Consider the following 16,176-nt stretch of genomic DNA (forward strand, 5'->3'; position numbering starts at 1 on the left):
CCAGGCTGCTTTTCGGATCAAGGGAATTTAGGGAGCACCCCGCGCCTTTTTTTTTCTGTATATTGGCGTTCATTTAATACCAGACCCTTCAGGTCTGTTGGAATTTTAGGGGGGACCCCACGCTTTTCTTTTTATTGTTTCTCTGGACTGTCAAAAGTTAAAAGTAAACATGTCACTTTTCTACAACAAATTTTTGTTGTAGAAAATTAAAAATTTAATGAATATTTCAGGTTCAGACAAATCCAAATACTGAAACAAATAGTTTTTTGGACCCGAATCCTGAAAAACAAAATAATGAAGAATCCAAAATGTAATTAAACTAGTTTTTGCAGCCTTACATGGTTAATGAATATTATTACAGCTAACTGGACTTTTAGTGATGTGCACAAGTGTGGTGTGGGTCTTTAAATGTATTGGGACAGCTTTTTATTTGGTGTGCTGTATTTTAGAATTATGTCATTTAAACAGATTAGTATAATACACTACAATACCTTTAACACCTGTGTGCAGAAGGCAATTATCTTAAATCCAAGTAAAGTTCATATGAAGAGCACATAATGTAGATAATGCAGAATATGTATTTCTAGAAAATCCTCAGCAATATTTACCTGCTTATTTGCTTTAGCAAACTCCAGCCCAACTCCTTCTACCCTTTTTCCTATATAACCAATAGGACATGGGTCACAATGGAATCCAGGAGATGTGTTGACACAGCGGACACGGGGAAAGCATGGATTCACAGAGCACTGCAAAGACAAATCATTAATATTAGTACAAGTATAAGTTTAATTCTCCTTTGAGGTAAATGTTTACCTTCACATCCACTATAAATAGTTTCTAAAATAATAAGGGCCCGCTTAAACTTCCACACTGTGGTAACAAGCAGCAATGCACGTTACATAAGTTGCTGCATTGAGGTGCCATTCATTTTGAATGGCACCCCGCCACATTAAAGTAACACACCTGCAGTGCACCACAATGCTTGGTAGTGCATTATAGTGGATTGCGTTACAAAAAAGGGTCACATCCGGTTTTCGGCAGTTGGCAGCCCAGTCAGTTCAATGGGCTGTCTTTATACAATGCACTGAAAAAATTTAAATGGGCCCTCAAGTCCAGGAAAAGTTCTGTTGAAGAGGCTAATGATAAAGTCAGTGTGTAGAAAATGCTGTAAATGCCTTGTCAGTTTAAATCCATTCCCTTTTAACCCCTTCATGACTGAGCTTGTTTTTAGTTTCTGTTCGTAAATGACTGACACACTTTTGACATTTTTGCTGTGTGATTCTTCCACGTCAGTAATATACTTTCTTACAAAGTGCACCCACACATATTATATATTGTTTTTTAGAGGACAGATAGGGCTACATATTTATATCACATATGTGCGTCTAACGCCTCACTTAGGACAAATAAAATTAAAAAAAAGAGGAAAAAAACGTTTAAAAAAACACTTTTTTCCCAGTTTTGATTTGTAGTATTTTTTTTACAAAACCAGCACAGCTAAAAAAATGCAATAAATACATTCATTTATTTGTCCCTTATTTTATTTTATTTTTTACACATTTTTTTATTTTTTTTACACTTTTCAAAATTTTTTTTTTTTTTACACTTTTCACTTTTTTTTTTAACTTAAAAATGTTATTTTATTTATTTAATTATATCAAGCAGATTTTGTGAATTAATCTCACTGTTACTGCATGATAAATTAATAAATTTTTGGTTATTATCAGGCTGCTTCAAACTTCAGAACAGCCGATAATAAGTTAGTGACACTGATCCTGCAGCAGTTCAGGATTCAGCTGTTACTAAATGTTTTCTGATTGTTGCAACAACGATCAGCAAACAAACATTCTTCTTCCAGGAATAGATACATTGTAGGAATAGACACATTTTGTATCTATTCATGAAAGAAAAAAAAAAAGCCAGTATAGCTTGAGAGAGATATCTCTCGATCTATACGAGCTGTCAGAATGCCGGCAAAAGCCGGCATCTGTGTCCGCTTTGCTTTGACTCTCAGACACCCGATATTAAGGTATCGGGTGTCTGAAAAAGGTTAACCCTTTCATTAATGAATGCCTCTGTAGTAAGGGCAGCCATTAATGAATGTTAAAAGCTGATTCTCAGCGATTAACAGCCCTCTAAAGCAGCAAATAACTCGTCACGTACAGTGTACGTGACAAGTCATTTGGTCCCTTTGTGGCTGGACGTACAGTGTACGTCTCCCGTCACGAAGGGGTTAATTGAAGCACTATATCTGCAATCAATGTTGTTTGAACATATCCCTGTTTGATTCCTCAACAGTTTGGCTGAACAGGTCAAAAATCAGCAACACCTGAAACCTGAATTCAAACATCATTGACATCAATTTTGACAGAATTAGAGAGAGCTGGTAGAAGACTGCTGCAGTCCTGTATGGGTTATTCTACAGGATCTACGGTGATTAAAAAGTTTGCAGCAATCCCTCCATCCAGCTTTTTCAGTGCTTTTAAAATGTTTCTAAACCTATGGGTGAGCCTTCAAGAAAACAAATCTTCTCATTGGTCACCTCATTGACAGCTAAGCCACTGATTGACAAAAGATGCCTCAGTCCTCAGCAGGAAGATCCACTCTCATTGTATGTCCTAGTGACAATAAGGTTACTGGGACAGAAAGTTAGGGAACATCTAAAATCACCCAAACACTTGTAGATGCTAAATCTCCTAATTAGGACACCTGTCTCCTTGACGCCTGTTGTAAGTGCTATTTCCCATCATTTTGGGAGATTTTATCTCGCTTCCTGTCGAATCACCAGCACAGTAAGTTTGGAAATATTTCTGCAGTGGGGACACAGACAGCAAACCATCCTCACTCTACCAAAAATAAAAAGGTTTGCCTGGATTTCCAAAATTCAGAGTGGTTTTGAGATGTTGCTAATTGCCAGAGTGCCAAAATACGCTGTTCCCATTGCAAGGGAATTTTCCCTTCGCTTGTGAATGTGGTGAAAATTAATTTTGCGAAGAATAGCCAATTACATGTGAGGAAAAGTAAAAAATTAATATTTTTGCTTGCACATTTTTGGAGGTGCCTTTAGTAAATTAAGCCCATTGTGTCTTTTTCTGATCGATTGATATTTTTGCTTGCACATTTTTGGAGGTGCCTTTAGTAAATTAAGCCCATTGTGTCTTTTTCTGATCTGATTGATAGATCTCAGCTGAATGACTATGAATGTGAAAACCCTAGGGATGAGGTGATAATTTTGTAGCCTCTATACTTGGGGAATATTGGTTATCCATAGACTAACCAGACCAGATGTTATCAGATGCGCAGTCACAATCTCACTGCCCTTAAAAATAAAACAGCAAAAACCTACAAGCATGCAGCGGAGGCTGGAGTTATCTTATCATCAAACGAAACGGTATTGATTAGGGAAGGTTTTCTAAACCACCTTATCAATTGCTCCTCCCAGACATCTAGTGGGGGTCCCACAGACATCATCCAGAGGCAATTCAATCCAACTGGAGGTCCTAACGTATTCAATCTGAGAGTATTTATGGCCATTGGGATGGTCCTAAAATTCTTCCTGACAAACATTCTGAAACAAGATATCCAGACTTTTTTGGACTATTCCACAAAATGAGAACCAGCTATTATTATATCAGGCTGAAAAAAATCGCAACCCTCTCTTTAGCTGTCTTTTGAAGACCTTAATTCCCTAGTAGATTTCTGAGCAGAAATCAAAACCTTTACTCCAATCGAGCCTTAAATTGAGACGTTTTTGTTCAGGTAATTTAGTAATGGGGCATGTTAAAGACAATAGGGAGAATTCTTTTAAAAAAACCTGGAGCAGACAGGGTCTGAGGCAGTTGCCCATGGCAACCAATCGTCTCATCTGTTTAATTTTTGAAGCTTAACTGAACAAACTGAAGAGAGAAGCTGCTTGGTTGCCAAAGGCAACTGCTCCAGATCCTAGGTTTTATGAATTACCCCCATTGTACTTATAGCTTTACTTAGCTGCTGTCCAGTGGTATTTATTTGGGCTATAATAAAGAGCTTAATAGTTACTAACTGAGCTGCCTATTCAATTGACCTTAGTGGAGTTACAACCATCTATAGACATTCACGCTGTATACTTATTCTCTGTTTGAGGTAACAGTGCTACTGTATATCAAGCTAAAGATTTATTATTGTTCAACCTATTAAATGATTTTTGATTGATGTTTAGGTATACCCTGTAGATTGATAGAAATTTCAGTTGCTTGTTTGTGATCATTCCATTATAACAATAACAGTCATGTTCTAATGAAGATTGTTTGATTTGAGGATGGTGTTCTGGGACTTGGTAGATGTTTATGATATATGATTGTGTGAAAAATACATTTTATGTAATTTTTGTTATGTAATATCAGATTACTATAGCAAAGTTTTACATTGGATTTTGAGTCAAGAGAGTTTTTTCTCATATAACATAGTTTTGACTTCAGGATGGCAATTACCTCATTAATATCAGTGCAGTGTGTTCCATTTCCAAAATAGCCAGGGGGACATGGTCCACATTGGAATGAGGAGCCCATTTCTGTGCAGGGAACTCCAGCAAAGCAGGGATTAGGTTCACATCTTTTTGAAAAAGCCGTAACAACAATACCTGGGCCAGTGGCTGTTGTGTGAATTCCTGAGAAAAATAGGGAAAGGAAAGTAATATATACACCTAATAAACGAAAATTTACATAAGTAAATATATTAAAGGATCAGAGCAGTAGATAAAACATTTAGAAACATTTCTGGGATAGGTTGAGATTGTTTGTTTTTTCAGGCAGCCCTGTGGCAGCTTGTACAAGAAAATATAAAAAATGGTTGCTAAGTTTCTGTCCGATAGTATTGTTTAGTGTGTTAGTGTAAACAGTAAACATATGTATTTCAACTGTACTTTTAGCCGTTTGGGTGGAGTTTCCCTTTAAAGATTTATGTTGCTAACTTCCCAACTACACATTTAAACCCTGGACTAAATATAATTTAGAGAATTAAGTTAAAAAAGATTCAACATTTTAAAGTACAGTTTGATTGCATTTGTACACTATGTAAAGCAAACTGGTGTATGTAGGGTTTGGGACAGCACCACCAAAATCACTACAGCATCAACTCTGAGGTGTGAACAACCTTTTTCTGAACGTTGGGTGACGATTAAATGTACTTTGCTTAATGATAAACAACTCAGGAAAAGTGCATAGATAATGCCTATAATACACAACCTCTATTATCAACTAATATTAATTTACCAAATAAGTTCTGAGTGAGCAAAACATATTCTCTCTGAGGCTTAGAGGCAGACTATGATGCTGCAGGTGCCCTACACCCGCTTAAAGACCACTGACCAGTTAGCTCTCGATCTCTGCTTCTAGCAGAGGTCAGTGATTGTCAGTCACTGATCCCCCTACATGGAATCCTTTTTTTCTCTACTCTCTGTCCTTTAGCACTGGCTGGAGCTACAGGCCGGGAAACTGTGGCAGCCAGGGTGGATCCCAACAATATTGTTGGAATGCTCATCAACCACAGCACTGTCAGCCAATAGTGGGCATTATCTTGCTATCAGCTGACTTTGAGTCACAAGAGTACAATGGTAAATGTACTCCTGTGAGCCCAATAAGAAGTGTAGCCAAAAAAAGGATTGGCTTACTTCTCTATTAATTTCTATGTAAGAATAGGAAAATAAGGGTGCTGCAGCTCAATAATATAATAATATAAAAAAGTCTGCATTATAATATATTTATTTTACTGACAAAAGTAGATCAGTTTGTCAACAAGACCCAAACCAGCCAGCGTTTAAAAACAAATATGAATTATTGTGTATTTATTTCAGTGTAAAAATTGCCCCTACAATACTATATAGCACCTACTTGCACAATTCTCAATCATTTGTACTAGGCCCCATTTTGAACAGGACCCTCTGCAACCATTTTAAAATCAAGAATTCAATATTTGAGAGTAATTTATTCATAGAAAAAGCCCCCAAAATATCATAATGCCTATGTGCACACTATTGAATCATATTTTTAGGTCTCATTTTTGTACTGCCTACGTGGACAGTACTGAATCACTAGGCCCCATTTTAAACAGGACACCCAGCAGTCATTTTAAAATCAGAAAATCAACATTAGAGTGTAACTATTTCATGGAAAAAAGCCTCCCAATATTGTCCTCTCTACATGCACAGTATTAAATCAATTATACTAGGCCCCATCTTAAACAGGACCTCCATCCCGGCTGTGGAGCGGCCCTGCACTATCAGCATATACTGAGTTTTGGTCACTGGAGGACAAAGTATATATCCTCCTGTGACCCTGAAGAGAACTATGGGTAAAAAGGTTGCCCCATAGTTCTCCTGTAACATATAAGGCCATGACTGGACAGAGAATATACATTCACAGCAATGCATACCACTTAACCATTTAAACCCTAACTCTGGGCAAAACAAGTACCCCCTCTAACCCCTCCCTCACACTACTTTGTGAATGTTTCATTTTCTAAAACTGCTAAACTCCTGTTTGACTTGTCCATTTGTGTTCCATATGAATCAGTTAATGGCTGCTAATTTTTAAATGCAGAAGTGGCAATTCGATGTGGCGTTTTCTCCCTTGCAAACCCTTTTTTTCCTGTGAAGACTCAAATCAATTTGACCTTTTGACAACTGCATACCTCAAATTGGTCCTTTCCCCTTTAAAAGGGAACCAGTATCCATACTTTGGTAGACTGGTATAGTGTTCAGATTGCTGTTAGCTTGTGCTTATCTGTTACTCTTGTCTGCCTTTATCATTGCCTTGTCCTGACATTGTCTCCTTGCTCATCTGACATCTGGGTCTTTCTTGCTCTCAGTCTGCCTGCACACGGCCACCTTTTTTGGTCCTCATCTACCTAAACTTCTTCTAACTTCCAACCTGCAGGACAATCTGGTTCTGACTACTTGCTTGTCCTGATATTTCTAGAACTCTGTCTCCCCTGATCTGTGCTGACTACTACAAAGTACAACCTTTCATACATTGTTAAGCAGACTGATGTGTAGAATTGACAAGCTGTATATGCAAAAATGTGATGTGTTCTAACTCTGTGGCTTTTACAGCCTTGGGTATCCACCCTGATTCTGAAATCTTGAATTCTATATCATGACTTAGTGGCATATTTATAAAGCAGTGAATATGACACCCACCAAACATTCACTGTGTTCAATTTTCAAAGTTAATGTGTTTTAAAGGTCGGTGATCGATTTATCACCAGTGAATGCTTGGTGTAAGTCAAATTCACTGCTTTATAAATATGCCTCCTAATATTTATTTAACCAGTTGACATCCGCGGTGTTAAACCCCCTTCCCATCCAGGCCATTTTTCAGTATTCAGCGCTGCGGTACTTTGACTGACATTTATTCCGTCATGCAGCGCTGTACTGAAATGAATTTTATACCCTTTTTTGGGGACAGATAGAGCTTTCTTTTGGTGGTATTTATTCACCACTGGGGGTTTTATTTTTTTACTATATTAAGGAAAAATTACCGAAATTTAAAAAAAAAAACAGTTTCCCCTATATTAAATGATAAAACATTTATTATTACCCAATTTTTTGGTAAAATATAAAAGATGGGGTCACGATGCAAATATATTATGTGAGGGCCACTTGCTATCTGGATTTAATTTTCCATCTTTACCCTTCTTACTAAAAATATTTTGATTAGCTAGTTCTATACATATGCAGAGTTTGTATCAAATGTTAATTTAGCACACCATTAAAGTCTGTTATAAGTCAACAGAACATAGTACCCATTTCCTGTAATTCCTTTCAATATTTCACTAATGTTCTGTGGAATAACATGTCATCTTGTTTTTTTTAGAATCTGCCTTCCGTCTGTCTTTTTGGCTCCGTCATATATGGATATCAGGGGAAATAACTGGTTTTCTGTCTTTCCTTTTTGGCAGCAGAGACTGAATGAGACAGTAATATTACTTTGTCTTGGCATCATCTGCAGTCAAAAGAAAACTAAAGATATTCAGCTAAGGGAAAGAATGAGCATCTTCTGCCAGAGCAGAACAACACTGTGTCCACAGGCTAGCTAAATGCCAGCCTACATCACTTCTGGACAGTTCACAGAACTACTTATTATTTCCTACTTGCTTTCACCTTTAGAAATATGGCTTATTTTCCATACACATTTCATCGCTGTGTTTAATCTCTGGGTTTAGTTGTTCCTTTAGTTTTATGTGGAATAAAAACAAAAATAGAGCTGCTAACAGCTGAGCAAAAAGTAAATCAAGACTTACAAAACATACCCTAGCGAGATTCATGTGTGCTAATGTTTATACTACCTCTGTGTGATCAGTAGCAAATACTACTGAATACAAATGATTCTTTTAACTCTCCACATAGCAGAAGTGGCTATGCCTCATGTTGCCCATTTCAAGGGCAAGGCTTTTTCTGCATTTGAAAAGTCTCAACTTCCTCACTGCCATGGCCAGTTAGTTTTGGCTCCCTGCGGGTGACAGGTGCAAGAAGAGGGGAAGACCTAGAAGCCAGCATCGGAGTCTGCCCCTAGCAAAGGGGGAAAGAAGATTCTGATTGGATTCTAAATGTGCACCCACATGTTGCTGTATGGTGCTATTGTGTGTGCTAGAGACCCCTGGGCTGCAAAGAGTTGCGGCCTGTGGTGCACATGGGAAGCAGGCTGCTAGAAGACAAAGAGCTGCTGTGTCATGAGGCTGCTGCTGTGAAAAACCAAGCAATACAGAGCAGAACCACAGAAAGTGGATCCCCCAAGAAGGTTCAAGCTTGAGAAGTAGGCCTTTCATCCGACCTCACCCAGAAGCTGCGGCCTATCTTCTATACACTTCCATCCAGTACATAGGACCAACCATCCAGCAATGGACTGTGTCAGGGAGGACAGCATCAGAACACTGGAGTGGTGAGAGTCCTATTGGCCACTACTAAGTGTTCAGTTGGTTGCTGTTCTTTGCTGAGATGAGTTCTGCCAAAACAGGACCAGATCATTTATTTCTTTGTGCATTACAAATCTCTCAGGATTAAGAGTGAGTGCTCCACAGAGAGTAAAAGGGTCCCAACGGTGGCAGGGCTGTAATTAAATTCTCCAGTGGCTTAGTAAGGGACTGAAACTCGCAGACTGTTTGCTCACCATTATATTCTTTGGTTTTATGTGCTGCTGTTCTGACATTCCATGTACCAGTAGTTGAGACTGTTCTAAAGATGTCCACATTGTGTCTGTCCAGGTACAGGGCAGATCCTCACTGGGGGAAAACAGAAGGAACCATCTATTGGCTCCTTAGGGGGTAGAGCTCTATATCTTCTGTTTGCAAGAAAGGATCCCCAATTCACCCCCTTAAACCTACACCTGACCTAGTAAGAGTCCTTGACTCATTGACTAGAATGCCTGAATCCAATACAGTAAATTCCCAGTTATCCGGTACCCCTGGGGATTGGTAGATGCCAGATAACTGTAGTTTAACTACTTCCTGGATCTGAGCAGGTGTTTTTAAAAGTACCATCAGCCACACCCACTTGCACGCGCTGTGCGGGAAAGTGGCAAAAAAAAAAAAAAACAGGCAGTGATGCCCGTTTACATACAACCGATTCGCCGGCTCTATAGCCAGCAGATCACATGTATAATGTGCCGGTATGTGTGCCCCCCCTCCCGCTGTTCCGCTGGTCCCAGGCTGCGCTGTGCCCGGTGCGAGCCCAGGACCAGCTTGATGGCTCTGTGACGGGATCAGAGGGAGTTCGGTACACGATCCCCTCTCCAGTGTCAGAATGCGGAAGTGATGTATATTACTTCACTTCTGCATTCTTGTGTCACTCTCCAGCTTCAGAAGCTGATGAAACAGATCTCTGCTTCATCAGCTTCTTTGGAGGTCCCTAGGTGACATTAGGGGTCTTCGAGAACCCTGATGTCTCCATAAAGAGGACCTGTCACATCCTCTTTGCTATCACATAGGGGGGAGGGGGGGTTCTTAGCTTCCTATGTGAAAACAATAAAGTTAAGTGGAAAAAAAATTTAAGTTGCAAAAAAAATAAATTAGTCACACATGAAAAAGAATTTAAAAAAACTAATTTAAAAAAAAAAGTCCCCACCCATGCATACACACATGCATCGCATACGTGCAAAAACGACGATTGCCCCCATTACGCCGCACCTGTTACATATCGCCGTGAACGTCGCAATGATAGCAATAATTGTAGGACCATTAATCACTGATAACACTAAACTGATGAGCGGGAAAAGCTTTTAAAGCGTCGCCTTTGGCCAATTTTGGGTATGGTAGTTTTTTGCGATTTTGCGGGTGCTCGCAATTTTAAAGCTTGACATGTTTGGTGTCTATTTACCCGACATGACCTCGTCTTTTATATTTTACCAAACAATTGGGTAATAATAATTATATTGTAATATAATGGAGAAAAAAAATTTCAGTAATTGTTCCTTAATATAGTAAAAAATAAAACCCCCAGTGGTGATTATATACCACCAAAAGAAACTCTATCTGTTCCCAAAAAAATTGTATAAAATTAGTTTCAGTACAGCGTTGCATGAGGGAATAAATGTCAGTCAAAGTACCGCAGCGCTCAATACTGAAAAATGGCCTGGCCAGGAAGGGGGTGTAAACACCCCGGTCATCAAGTGGCTAAGAGTTACTATCAGCTGGCTATTGCACACACCCACTGCCCGTTGTTTACATTCACTTGCCATCTTCTCATAAGTTGAACTAAAATTGTGTAAACTGTCCTCTCCATATTATACTCTTATGTGACATGATGAGTATTCACTTACCACAAGCATCACATTCCATTACTGTGTTTTTCACAAATGTTATTTCTTTTATCTAGAATAAAAGAAAAAAAGGGTTTTCACATGTTAGCCCAGGTTAATAAAAAATCATGGCATACGTATTTGTATTTTCCAAAATATAAACTCAGTTGTATAATACACTTTTTTCTTTCCTGTTGTATCTTTCCATTTTGATATGACTGGTGATTGACAATGGCTTCAGTTAGGTAAATTTGTTTTGGAATACAGTGCAAGTTTAATTCCGCCATTAAAACTATCAAATGAAAAAAAAATTTGTTGGAAAAAGAATAATGTTTAACTCATTAACAGAGTGGCAGTGGCAAGAGGTATGCATTCTTGGCAATGAGTAAAAGAGGGACTCATAAGAACGATAACCAAATTTAGATGTAGAAAAAAAAATCAACAAATACATTTCCAGGAGCAAATATGATTAATAAATTGTGAGTTTTCAGTCTGTTAAAATAATCATACCCGTTAGCAGATTGGAATCCTCAGTATGCCCTCCCTCACTAACACTGAGACAGCAGCCACCCATTACTACTGCACAATAACCTCATGGCTGCTCTCTTTACAAATGCATACCCTCATGGTGACGTACTGTAAACCTTATGTGGGAAATATAAGACTCCTACACCCAGAAACAGATCATATTTCAACTGTTGAAAAAGCTTACATTTGAAACCCAGTTTGCCTTTACAGGTGCCTCCATCTGGTTACATCTCTAGCAGGTGATGGTGTCTTTTTGAGATACTGGGGTTGATTTACTAACCTTATAAACACACCACGAACATGTATACACCTCTGTAGTGTGTTCCCTCCCAGCATGATCTATGGGTGGAATCTAAACACCTTTGTAGTGTGTACACACCCAGCAGGTGTGTTGTGCAAAGCCCTGCATGAATTGCAAGGTGATGTTGTGTAAATTAGCTCTATGTTGTGTTGCTTGCATTGATGAATGCAGGAATGTAAATGCATGAGCTAACCATTTTTGTCTAAACTGTGAAGCAGCATTATATATGCATCATGTGCATGATTTTTCCATATATGGCATTAGTGGAAATATGCTTTTAGAGACTTTTTGGTTGATAAATACGTTTTGCTGTGTGAAAATCACACGCACCTGGTGCGTGCGTGTGTTTAGGTTAGTAAATCACCCCCACTGTCTCTAGTCAATGATGTACTACTGCTTCCATCTCGATTATATAACAGGATACAACTTCACAGAAGATAATGAAGCTATATAAATTACTAATAATTATATCAAGTGCATCAAAAGGAATAACAGTACCACAAGACTTAAGAGTTCAGCAAGAAATTATTAAATGCAGCAAATAGCCAAACAGCCAATACATTTCAGGGGCTTAAACACTCACCCTTCATCAGAGTTTAAATACTGTCACTGGATACACATTATATATTTTTTATATATTATAGTTTCACTTAGGTTGAATGTATCTGTTTATGTATTTATGTTTAATTTGTTTGATTTCTTCTAATACATTTCAGTTTTTCTAGAATATTAAAGTAAATATTGATTTCCTAAATTACTTCAGAGTTACTATACTTCCCAATGCATTGCAGCTGAACAATTCTAAAACCACTACAGAAAAAAGTCAAGGGGGGCTACTGCCCACATCTGCAGTATTGATACTGTTTTATATTCCACTGAATTCTCAGAAGAGGCTGCTACAACAATATATTTTTTAACATTGGCCATTCATTTTCTAATATGTATGCAAACATTCTCATGCTCAGGAAACAAATATTTATGTAAATAAATAACCAGGAAGAGGTAACATATGCATAAACAAGCATCATTATTTAATTCCTCTCTTGGGTCCTCCACCAAAGAAAAAGACTTTGTTAATCGGATGTGTTGCACTAGTCATCGTTTTGCAGCCAAGTCAAGAGATTACAGATGGCTAAACCATGAGGTCTAATAATAACAAATTACTGAATGCATGCTACAACAGGCAAGCTAACAGGAAATTAATAAAATTAAACTGATCCTGACCAACAGTTTTAATCATCTTCGGAAAACTGTCCTTTATCTGGATGTACATGCTATATATGTGTGCATTATAGGTATATATAATGGTGGTTAGATGCTATATCAAATAATATGCCTTTTAATGAAAGGGTAAATCTGATAGTTTGTTGTTCATCAACACTTTAATTAATAAGGTGTGGTTACACTGCTGGGTGATACTGTAATGAAAGATACAATTATGTGTAATATGTAGGGCTGCAGCTAAAGATTATTTTCATAATCGATTAGTTGCCCGATTTTTTTTTTAACTAATTGGTTGTATTATAAAAACTCTCTCTCTCGAAGAGTTGCCAACTATTCTCATAATCGATTAGGTGTTGCAGCCCTAGTAATGTGACATTATCCTCAATTTTCATTGGATTGCTCTGCCTTAAATCATTTTAATTTTAAAAGCCACAGTAAAAAATAGTTGAACCTTACAGTTTCATTCGTTGGGAATCTAAGAACAGACACATTTTTGGCAAGGTATATGTTTAGATCTTAAAGTAGATCTTTGACCCTATAAGAATCCATGGCTTCCATGATTTATGGCTTTGCAATCAGTATACAGCATTAAAACCCCTTAAAGTACAGTATATTTTGACCCAAGAACAAAAATTGATATATTGCAGCTTAACACGTTTGTATGTTCACACCAACAAAAAAAGAAAACATTTGTGCATGGTATGATCAGCATTTGGGAAAACATAAATGTTTAGATACATTTGTATTATGTGTTCCATATTAAAAATGTAGAACATGTTTGCATCATGAATCTTGATTCTGACAGCAAGTCATAAGTGTGTACTCCAAACTTTTTTTTTTTAGCATCGCTCCATGGCAAATCTTTTAAAATAGTAGCTAGTTACCTGCTGTTTTAGGAGTTCCCGAACTTCTTTCAGAACAAGATTCGTTTCTTTCATCTCTGCAAGCATTTGAGGACCAACATCACCTAAAATAAATGTTTTATCGATTATTACATTAAAAGACCATTAACTTTAGGGTGGCAGAGGTGCTGAAATGCTCTCTCCTTAATAGGTTCGCACAAGGTCAGTTCTGGCACAAATTTCCAGGTGGACACTGCATTATGGGCTCTGTTGCTACAGGCTGGTAATACGTCTTGGGTGCGTGTTTAGGGGAAGAAGTGCAATAATAGTAGTCTCCTCTGAAGAAAGACAGTTCCTCATTGAAGTTTGTTGCCATTGCAACTAACTCTGTTGATATTGAAGTTTTCCTTTGTTGAGGTGTTTAAAGTTTTTGAAGTTTAAATTGATTTCAAGTTTCTACATTGTTACCAGAAAGTGATAACCTGTGAAGCACTGTTCGAAAGAGTATTCCTCAGCAGAAGAGACCATTGAGCACAGTACCAGCTATGCATTTTTTTGTTTTTAATGGAGCAGGGAAAGATTAGGACTCCTGTCAGGTTTTTATTGCTTACAGTTGTTACCAGAACAAGAGGTGAGGGTAATTCTAGCAATGACCTTTTCTGGTGACAACAGTCTAAGAGGGGTCTTAATCTTAGTAGAGGTTTCCTATCTCTTCCTGTCATGTATCTAGGGCAAGAAGTGAAGGGATATCTTCCCATTGAGACATGGTTACAAAATAACTGACAGGATTTAACTCTTTATTATATGATATAAAAATGTTTTGGCTCTACATAAACGTAAGGAAATGCATGTCAAAACTGTAGCCACACGACCATTCACCTGAAAGCAAAGCCAAGGTTGCTAAAATGGTGGCCTGGAATGGTCAAGGACAACAAACAAAATATGGAAAGTTGCAAAAAGCTGTCACTCAACAGACCAGAGCACCAAAAACGAGACTACGTTGCCACATATAGATTTAAAAATAGGCTTTATATTATTGCTGGTTGTTGACTATATTCAATGGTATCCAAAAGTCCTCAATTACATCAAACCTCTCACAGCATCAGTGCCAAGAACAAGTCTGTATTTGCCAGATGTGATATTCTATGACAGCGTTTCAGACAACATTTTTGCAGCTGGGAAATATATACTTTTACATCCCAAGGGGAATCCTACTGTAAATTTAACCGAAAAGATGATCACAGTAAGATGTATATGGTGGTATATACAATGGAGGGAATTTATCAAAACTCGAGCAGGCAAAAACTGGTGCAGATATGCATAGCACCCAATCAGGTTCTCTCTTTCATTTTAAAATCTTAACTGAACAAACTGAAGAGAGAAGCTGATTGGTTGCTATGCACATCTGCCCCAGTTTCTCTCTGCCCCAGTTTTGATCAATTTCTCTTAACATCCGTTGTATCCAAATCAAATTCAATAACATTTTCTATGTAGAAGTCCAAAGGGTCTCCAGATCTCAAGTTTAGCCTCAGTGGTTCAACAGCTAGTTGGCCTACAACAATGTACTTGCACTAGAAGAGTTGTTAGGAGACCTTTATGACTATCAGGATTATGCTTTCATCTCTGCGTGGTTAAAACTGATTTCATTTGCTATAGAGGTCCTGTAACCAACTTGTAAAAATAGGTAAAAGCAGAGAAATTATTTTAAATGCTTACTTACAATGTTTTTCCTTTCTGTAAATTCATTTTTTATTCACTTGCAATGTGCCTTTGAACTTGTCGAAAATTTTGACTACTTCAGGAGAGTCAGTTTTTAATAGCAGTTTTCTCCCTCCATAGTCCTCTCCTCTTCTGGGCATGTCTAATAACTCTCTGTGCTAGTTTAGCAACTCTGCCCCTCCTTTACCTCTCTGTAGAATGTTTTATGTAGCTTCCAGGGAAGGAACGAGGAATACCATAGAATGTTACTTGATTGACAGTGATGAGTCTGCTGGGGCTACTGACATAACATCCAAGACGGTGGCACCCAGCAGCAGTCTAAAGGCTTTTAAATGTCTACACAAGGGAGGCTTATACAGATAAATAACATAAAACATTCACTGCTCTTATCATATGGGAATATTTATGTTGAAATGAATACATTTATTTCTCCACTGCTTAGCCTAATCCTGTGTTACCCTCATAAATGGTGTGAACTGCTGATCTTATTACCAGTTTATCCTTGCATTCTATTTCAATCGCAGTCGATCCAAAAATACAAGAAGCAGTGACATAACCATAGCCATAGCAGCACAGGAGGCTGCTTTGGGGCCTGTGGTAGGTGGGGCCCTATTAGGGGTGCTGGTTAGGAAAACTAGTATAGAAGGGCTGAAGTCAGACCTGGGGATCAACTAGTCATAGATCCCCCTCTGTGCAGTAAGAAGCATTTGGTCATCTATCTTAGCAGTGCAGATTTATTGTCCTCTGAATTTCTGCTACAGACTGAAATTAACCCTGTGTGTCTACTGCATTC

The 16,176-nt window shown here is 38.0% G+C and overlaps 1 protein-coding gene across 1 annotated transcript in view; it reads right to left on the reverse strand.

Annotated features, from left to right (window-relative positions):
- LOC108796348 (cartilage oligomeric matrix protein-like) overlaps positions 1-16,176 on the reverse strand; it is a 90,010-nt gene that overhangs the window by 43,045 nt on the left and 30,789 nt on the right. The window contains exons 8-11 of the mRNA XM_018567810.1: positions 13,707-13,789; positions 10,791-10,842; positions 4,470-4,645; positions 609-746 (exon numbers count right to left, since the gene is read on the reverse strand). Of these exons, the coding sequence (XP_018423312.1) occupies positions 609-746; positions 4,470-4,645; positions 10,791-10,842; positions 13,707-13,789 (449 nt within the window). The remainder of the gene's footprint in view (positions 1-608; positions 747-4,469; positions 4,646-10,790; positions 10,843-13,706; positions 13,790-16,176) is intronic.

The sequence above is a fragment of the Nanorana parkeri genome, unplaced genomic scaffold (genome assembly GCF_000935625.1).
Source record: "Nanorana parkeri isolate BGI_ZX_2015 unplaced genomic scaffold, ASM93562v1 scaffold1097, whole genome shotgun sequence".
NCBI lineage: Eukaryota > Metazoa > Chordata > Amphibia > Anura > Dicroglossidae > Nanorana > Nanorana parkeri.